At 43.9% G+C, this 10,043-nt stretch overlaps 1 protein-coding gene across 1 annotated transcript in view; it reads left to right on the top strand.

Moving 5' to 3' along the window:
* Window positions 1-10,043, top strand: part of arhgef10la (Rho guanine nucleotide exchange factor (GEF) 10-like a) — a 309,208-nt gene that overhangs the window by 178,554 nt on the left and 120,611 nt on the right. The window contains exon 13 of the mRNA XM_039015885.1: window positions 7,672-7,799. Within this exon, the coding sequence (XP_038871813.1) occupies window positions 7,672-7,799 (128 nt within the window). The remainder of the gene's footprint in view (window positions 1-7,671; window positions 7,800-10,043) is intronic.

Raw genomic sequence — 10,043 nt, 5'->3', positions numbered from 1 at the left:
TTGTGTCTTTGCCCATAACTTTGCAACTTTTGATGTAAATGTTTGAGGACAGGTATTTCTGTATTCCATTAGAATGACAATCACAGAGAAAGGGACTGGGAAACAACTCTTACAATTGCAACTATTTAACAAAGTCTCCACAGTAAAATACTATTCAACAGTGGCCTACTAGCTAGGCTACATCATGTAATTTATGTACAAAATGTATGTCAAGGATGATGTGCACGTTCTTATAAAACTTCAGTCGTAACAGACACCATCAGGGTCCAGACCAAGAACAAACAAGTCAAACAATTCTGCTTAACTGCTCAACATTAGACATCTAACTAGCAGCAGATGCTTTTAGATCCAGAGGGCCTGGGGCTTCAGCCATTTTGTAGTGATTCCAACTCACGCCTGCATGGGGTTTCATTTGGCTGGCTTTAAAGTGAACACGACCCCCGGAGCTCAGGGAATAACAGACAGGCGCTCTGGGAGGGTCAAACTAATGAAGAGGAAAGTACAATAATCTGCAACAAAAGCACCATCTCACCTGACTAACCCCTCACTTATCTGTACAGAGAATTTCAGACAAACTACAAAGTAGAAATTAGCCTGGTCTTGTATTATAGCAATGACTAGACAAACACCGGACATTGAGACACTCGCCATAGAAAATGTTATTTTCTTCCTTACATCCACCAACTTCTCCTTTCACAAAGCAGCCAAACAAAACATGTACACCAACATCAGCCAATCGCGTCAGTAAATTAGGGGTTTACTCGTGGTTGGGGGAGGGGTTGATTTTTATCTTACAACCATATGCTATGGGACTTCACTTTGATGAATGCTTTGCATTATCAAATTGAGTTTGACCCCAGTAAAATACTAATGTGTGCGCCTAGGAAAAACGTAATGTAAATGATTGTTTCATTACCACATTGACCCACACAGAACCAACCGACTAAATAAAGGTCAAATGAATAACTAATGCCTGACTCCATCATTAATTCTGCTAATTTAGCAGGGGAAATAAGATGATCCACATGTTGAGGAAACACTCAGCCACATCTCATGACAGTCACTGTCACCTTACTGCTACCCCCTAAAGTAAAGTTTACTAGTCCTTTCTCTTCGGTTTACATTCTCCCTACTAGTCCCTGCCCACCTGTAGCAGTGCTATCTGTCTCTGTGCGTTCTGCAGCTCCTGCTCGGCGGTGGTGAGGGAGCGATCCAGGCGGCCCTTCTCTGCAGACAGACGCATGCTACCCTCCTCAGTCTTCAGCTTCTGATGCTCCACCTGACAAGAGACAGTCCCAAACGGTCACAACCTCAGTACAACTCAAAGGTTAGGGTCCATTTCATATTTAATTCAATCAATTCCGCATTTTAATAGAAAATTAGATTTGGCATTTTAGTCACTTAGCAGACACTCTTATCCAGAGCAACTTACAATTAGTGAGTTAATCTCAAGATAGTGAGAAAACCATCTATTACAGTCGTAGGAAGTACATTTTCCCCTCAATAAAGTAGTTACATTTTCCCCTCAATAAAGTAGTTACATTTTCCCTCAATAAAGTCAGTGCTAGTGTAACATTATAGCTTCCGTCCCTCCCCTCGCCCCTACCTGGGCTCGAACCAGGGACCCTCTGCACACATCAACAACAGCCACCCTAGAAGCATCGTTACCCATGGCGCCACAAACTATATAACACCAGCCCACCCCACTACTTACTAAATAATACCACCCCACCCCACTACTTAATATATAACACCACCCCACAACTTATTATATAAAACCACCCCACTACTTATTATATAAAACCACCCCACTACTTGCTATATAACACCAGCCAACCCCACTACTTACTATATAACACCACCCCACTACTTACTATATAACACCAGCCCCTACTTACTATATAACACCACTCCACTACTTACAATATAACACCACCTCACTTCGTATTATATAACACCACTCCACCCCACTACTTACTACATAACACCATCCCACCCCACTACTTAATATATATCACAACCCCACGACTTACAATATAACACCACCCCACTACTTACAATATAACACCACCCCACCCCACTACTTACTATATAACACCACCCCACCCCACTACTTACTATGTAACATAACCCCACTACTTACAATATAACACCACCCCACCCCAGTACTTACTATGTAAGATAACCCCACTACTTACTATATAACACCAGCCAACCCCACTACTTACTATATAACACCAGCCCCTACTTACTATATAACAACACCCCACCACTTACTATATAACACCACCCCACTACTTACTATATAACACCCCCCCCCCCCCCCCCCCCCAACTGCTTAATATATAACACCAGCCAAACCCACTACTTATTATATAACACCACCCCACCCACCTACTATGTAACACCACCCCACTACTTACCATATAACAAAAACCCACTAATTACTATATAACACCACCCCACTACTTGCTATATAACACCAGGCCAGAACACTACTTATTATATAACACCACCCCACTACTTACAATATAACACCACTCCACCCCACTATGTATTATATAACACCACTCCACCCCACTACTTACTATATAACACCAGCCCACCCCACTACTTAATATATAACACAACCCCACTACTTACAATGTAACACCACCCCACTACTTACTATATAACACCACCCCACTACTTGCTATGTAACACCACCCCACTACTTACTATATAACACCACCCCACCCCACTACTTACTATGTAACATAACCCCACTACTTACAACATAACACCACCCCACCCCACTACTTACTATATAACACCACCCCACTACTTACTATATAACACAACCCCACCCCACTACTTACTATATAACACCACCCCACTACTTACTATATAACACAACCCCACCCCACTACTTACTATGTAACACAACCCCACCACTTACTATATACCACCACCCCACCCCACAACTTACCATATAACACCACCCCACGCCACTACTTACTATATAACACTACCCCACTACTTAGTATATAACACTACCCCACTACTTACTATATAACCCAACCCCACTGCTTACTATATAGCACCAACTCACTACTTACTATATAACACCACCCCACTACTTACTATATAACACCACCCCACCCAACTACTTAAAATATAACACCAGCCAACCCCACTACTTATTATATAACACCACCCCACTACTTACCATATAACACCACCCCACTACCTACTATATAACTCCACCCCACTACTTATTATATAACACCACTCCACCCCACTACTTACTATATAACACCACCCCACTACTTACTATATAACACCACCCCACTACTTACTATATAACACCACACCACCCCACTACTTACTATATAACACCACCCCATGACTTACTATATAACACCACCCCACCCCACTGCTTACCATATAGCACCACCCCACTACGTACTATATAACACCAGCCCACTACTTACTATATAACACCACTCCACCCCACTACTTACGAGATAACACCATCCCACTACTTACTATATAACACCATCACACTACTTACTATATAACACCACCCCACTACTTACTATATAACACCAGCCCACCCCACTACTTACTATGTAACACCACCCCACCCCACTACTTACTATATAACACCACCCCACTACTTACTATATAACACCACCCCACCCCACTACTTACTATATAACACCAACCCACTATTTACTATATAACACCATCTCACTACTTATTATATAACACCAGCCCACTACGTACTATAAAACACCATCCCACTACGTACTATATAACACCACCCCACTACCTATTATATAACACCAGCCCACCCCACTACTTACTATATAATACCACCCCACCCCACTACTTAATATATAACACCACCCCACTACTTACTATATAACACCACTCCACCCCACTACTTACTATATAACACCATCCCACTACGTACTATATAACACCACCCCACTACCTATTATATAACACCATCCCACCCCACTACTTACTATATAATACCACCCCACCCCACTACTTAATATATAACACCACCCCACTACTTACTATATAACACCACCCCACCCCACTACTTACAATACAACACCAGCACACTACATACTATATAACACCACCCCACTACTTACTATGTAACACCACCCCACTACTTACTATGTAACACCACCCCACTACTTACTATATAACACCACCACACTACTTACTAAATAACACCACCCCACCCCACTACTTACTATATAACAGCACTCCACCCCACTACTTACTATATAACAGCACTCCACCCCACTACCTAGTATAAAACACCTCCCCATCCCACTACTTACTATATATCACTACCGCACTACTTACTGTATAACACCACACCACTACTTACTATATAACACCCCCCACCCCACTATTTACTATATAACACCACCCCACTACATACCATATAGCACCACCCCACTTCTTACTATATAACACCAGCATACCCACTACTTACTATATACCACCAGCCCAGTACTTACTATATAACACCAGCCCACCCCACTACTTACTATATATCACAAGTGTACCCCACTACTTATTATAACACCACCCCACTAATTACTGTATAATACCACCCCACTATTTACTATATAACACCAGCATACCCAGTACGTACAATATAACACCAGCCCACCCCACTACTTACTATATAACACCAGCCCACCCCACTTCTTACTATATAACACCACCCCACCCCACTACTTACTATATCACACCACCCCACTACTTACTATGTAACACCATCCCACCCCACTAGTGCCAAACCGCCTCACTACATATTGTAGGAATGCTATAGGAGACATACTTGGTATACACAGCCCAAACCCAACCTGTTGTTCTACTATAGTATTTATTGCATCACCTCATAGCCCAGGCTGCCTCCGATTTACTCACAAAAGCCTACATCCATATTACCTTCTTTAAAAATGTGAACCGCAGCCTGACCTCCAAAAACAATGGTCTTTACTTTAAAGAGATTTCATTTGCAGCTTGACAAATTTTTCATAAAGCTGGTAAGTCAAAATAACACGTAAAGTGATTTCTTTCTTCCACATCCCAACTATCTACAGGTCTGAACTCTGAGAACACAGAATGCTTTGATTGGATATTGAAAATGCATGAACAAAGTGTTATTTTGTAAAATGCAGGGCATTGTACAACAACAAAGATGATAATTATTCAAAGATGATAGAGAGGAAGACATTTGGGGAAATCTCTTTCTGGGAACATTCACAATGAAATTCAAAATGGAGAATTTAAATGCAATTAAAATGTGATCATATAAAAGCTACACATCTTTCTGGAATCACCAATTGAAAACAGCATAAATACATGCGATATCCCCATGCCAACAGTGCCAGAAAGAGTTTTGCAACAGCTAATGGGGATCCTAATAAAATACCAAAAAATATCAAAAACAGAGGATATGTGAGAATCAGAGATGTGACAGATTTGAGGGCTATCTCCTGAAGAATGTAGTGCCTCTCTCTCCTACAGTGAGCTCTGGTGTGTTCAAATCAGGACACCTACCAGTAGCCACAATCACATTAAAGCTACTGTACATAACACAGTCACAGTATACTCCAGCAATCACCAAAGAGCCTCTCAGTGGAAAGGTGGCTTTTTGGATCTCTATTTTTTTAAGGTGGAGTAAAATGGGCTTTACTCCATATTACTGATTTTCACACTCCACCCAGTTATAATATAAATGTCCACTAAACAAATATAGGAAATACTTCTGCATGGCTCATTGACTTCATAAATTGATTTGATTCTTACAGTATGACTGGGGGGACTTAACTGTAAAAGTGGTGTAGGAGATGTAATGTGTATGACGTATTTGATGGTATAAAAGTGCTTTGCTGTGGGTTGATGAAAGGGTCTATAAATGGAAGCAGTTTTATGAGGAAGGGGTGGTGGGTTCTTTTAATAGAGAGTGTCAGCAAAAAAAGAAACGTCCTCTCACTGTCAACTGCGTTTATTTTCAGCAAACTTAACATGTATAAATATTTGTATGAACATAACAAGATTCAACAACTGAGACATAAACTGAACAAGTTCCACAGACATGTGACTAAGATAAATGGAATAATGTGTCCCTGAACAAAGGGGGGGTCAAAATCAAAAGTAACAGTCAGTATCTGGTGTGGCCACCAGCTGCATTAAGTACTGCAGTGCATCTCCTCCTCATGGACTGCACCAGATTTGCCAGTTTTTGCTGTGAGATGTTACCCCACTCTTCCACCAAGGCACCTGCAAGTTCACTGACATTTCTGGGGGGAATGGCCCTAGCCCACACCCTCCGATCCAAGAGGTCCCAGACGTGCTCAATGGGATTGAGATCCGGGCTCTTCGCTGGCCATGGCAGAACACTGACATTCCTGTCTTGTAGGAAATCACCCACAGAATGAGCAGTATGGCTGGTGGCATTGTCATGCTGGAGGGTCATGTTAGGATGAGCCTGCAGGAAGGGTACCACATGAGGGAGGAGGTTGTCTTCCCTGTAATGCACAGCGTTGAGATTGCCTGCAATGACAACAAGCTCAGTCCGATGATGCTGTGACACACCGCCCCAGACCATGACGGACCTTCCACCTCCAAATCGATCCCGCTCCAGAGTACAGGCCTCGGTGTAACGCTCATTCCTTCGACGATAAACGCGAATCCAACCATCACCCCTGGTGAGCCAAAACCGCGACTCCTCAGTGACGAGCACTTTTTGCCAGTCCTGTCTGGTCCAGCGACGGTGGGTTTGTGCCCATAGGCGATGTTGTTGCTGGTGATGTCTGGTGAGGACCTGCCTTACAACAGGCCTACAAGCCCTCAGTCCAGCCTCTCTCAGCCTATTGCGGACAGTCTGAGCACTGATGGAGGATTGTGCGTTCCTGGTGTAACTCGGGCAGTTGTTATTGCCATTCTGTACCTGTCCTGCAGGTGTGATGTTCGGATGTATCAATCCTGTGCAGGTGTTGTTACACGTGGTCTGCCACTGCGAAGACGATTAGCTATCCGTCCTGTATCCCTGTAGCGCTGTCTTAGGCGTCTCACAGTACGGACATTGCAATGTATTGCCCTGGCCAAATCTGAAGTCCTCATGCTTCCTTGCAGCATTGCAGCATACCTAAGGCACGTTAACGCAGATGAGCAGGGACCCTGGACATCTTTCTTTTGGTGTTTTTCAGAGTCAGTAGAAAGGCCTCTTTAGTGTCCTAAGTTTTCATAACTGTGACCTTAATTGCCTATCGTCTGTAAGCTGTTAGTGTCTTAACGACCGTTCCACAGATGCATGTTCATTAATTGTTTATGGTTCATTGAACAAGCATTGGAAACAGTGTTTAAACCCTTTACAATGAAGATCTGTGAAGTTATTTGGATTTTTACGAATTATCTTTGAAAGACAGTGTCCTGAAAAAGGGAAGTTTCTTTTTTTGCTGAGTTTATGTCAGTACTGTCCATAAATATAAAGGTGTGAGTGTAAGCATGAGATATGAATGTTAGCTTGTGAATGTACACAGAAGTGCATCATGTAGGAGTGGATAGAAGAATATCGTGCACATGGGAGTATATACTGTAGCTATATTTTCTTGTCACAGCAGAATGTTCTTGTGTGTTTGTGGATCATAGAACCTGAACACGACTGTGGCCCAGGACTGGTGTCTAGCTCTACAGAGACTCATTCGGATCAAGGAGGATCAACTTCAGAGTGCCAACAAGTGCCGCTTACGCCTGCAGGTGCCTGGGAGACCAGACAAGTGAGTATTACATCAATATTACTGGGCCTTCTGTTAAAGTCATACTGTAGTACCACCCAATGTGTAGAATTCATCCATTATCTTCACACTTGTGTGATTTTACGATTTAAAGACGACAAATTGAACTGCAAGGGCTTGTTTTACACTTGACTCCACAAAATGGGTTGCTGGAGAAATTGCCTCATCCATAACTCGGAAAACATGCCATCACACTCAACACTAAAAGAGAATGGCCGGTGACAAACATTTTAATGTGTCTGGGCGCTAACGTTATGATGATGCAGGAGCCTGACGTTGCGTTCGCTTAACCTCACTGAGCACATTACCTGGCATTACGCTCAGCCAGTGTTAAAAGCCTGACTCCATCTCTGCCACAGCTGGCTGGCAAATTAGAGGTGTGCACCGCAATTGGTCATTAACTGATCGTTCACATATTCACTTCCTTGAGAACGCAAATGGAATGACAGCATTAGCCATGTTATTTTCATGGACTTCCAATCATATTACAGGTATAGCCAGTATTGTGTGTTTTTCATTTGTTCGGACAGAATAAAAAAATAAAAAAAGCTATTGTAGTTCAGCTCAAGGACACACAGAACGTGGTCTTTGACTGACAGGTAATTTTGTCATTTTTAGATATACTAAATCTAAAGGCTCCATAATGGGAGCTTCTATAATTCTCTCACACTGTGATGAGTCTGAATGTGCTTATCGTAATGTGCTCAAGTGGCTATGGACTCAGCTGAGAGTAGAGGAGGAGGATAGAGAATGAAGACAGATTAGAGTGGGAGTCGTGCTGTGGCTGCTAGTGTGTGGAGGATGAGAGGGGGAGGAGGGGAGTATTATGAGCAGGGAGGGAAAGAGACCTTGATCCACCTCCACAACATAAACGGGGCAAGGCAGGGTGACAGCAATGAGGGCCTAAATGTACCCATCCAACCTAAAGTGACAGCTTGAGCAGCAGAGCACTGCAGATTGGTACCCCCCCCCCCCCCCCCCCCTCTGTGGCGCCACACTGGGCCTGCAGGGCCAAGCTGCTTTCTCAATGTTTGGTGGAGCCAGACGTCATGCATACAAGAAAGTCCCAGCATCCCCTTTGAGGAGTACCACATCCCCTTGGTCCCATTGATAATGTCATTAGCAGCAGCATGGACCAGCGAGGGAGACCCCCATACCCCATCTCTGTGGGTTGTATCAGATAGTGTAACATTATCTGTTTGTAGCAGCCAACAGACCACATTCTGCCACACAGAGAAGCAGGTTTCTACAATGTAAAGTGGGGAAAATGCTTTGAGCAAGTAGAGTACTATACAGACCTGGACTCCAGTGTAGAGTGTAGTGATGGTTATAGTATATTGTGAAGAGAGGCATGTGATAAAGTAATAAAGAGAGAGAGAGCTGAGCAGGGTCTGATAGCAGACTAATTGTTGCTGGAGGCTGGGTGGTTGCTTGGCCGGCAGGGCTGGCTGTTGAGGTGGCAGGGCCAGCAGAGTGCCTTAGGGCTTGGGTTTGGTGGTAATTGGTGGGGGTTGGGGGGTGATAGTTGGCGCGGTGGGTGCCTCAGCCATTCTGACACGACCCAGGGTGCAATGGTGGCAGATTGCAGGAGAGAACAGAGGGTAGACTGGGCACACCTCTCTCTTTCTTTCTCTCTTTTTCTTTCTTTCTCTCTGTGTGTCTCTCTTGCTCTCGGCATCTTGCTCTCTGTGTCTCTCTCTCTGTCTCCTTCTTTCTCTCTTTTCTCTATTTTCTCTATTTTGTCTCTCTTGTTTTCTCTCTATTCTCAATCATGCACACACGTTGATATACAGTCTTGCTCTGTCTCTATGAGAGTGTTGGAGGGAGAGTGGGTCCACAGCAGGGTCCCCCTTTACTGAGTCGGTCCCCTCCTGTCATCCTGGGAGAGTTTCCAAGCAAGCAGCACATCACAGCCTCCCTTCCCTCCATCCCTCCACGCAGAGCAGGGACAGGCTGAGCTGAGGACGTGGGGGGAATCTCTACTGCACCGCCGTACGTGTGACAGCACACCATTAACATCTGCTTTAACTATGGCTGCTTTAATGGTGCTATAGACACACACACACACACACACACACACACACACACACACACACACACACACACACACACACACACACACACACACACACACACACACACACACACACACACACACACACACACACACACACACACACACACACACACACACACACACACACATATAAGCCAAGTGTGGAAAGA

This window comes from Salvelinus namaycush, chromosome 20 (genome assembly GCF_016432855.1).
Source record: "Salvelinus namaycush isolate Seneca chromosome 20, SaNama_1.0, whole genome shotgun sequence".
In the NCBI taxonomy this organism is placed as follows: Eukaryota; Metazoa; Chordata; class Actinopteri; order Salmoniformes; family Salmonidae; genus Salvelinus; species Salvelinus namaycush.
The sequence above is the reverse complement of the archived record's forward strand: the minus strand, read 5'-3'. Positions and strand labels throughout refer to the sequence as shown.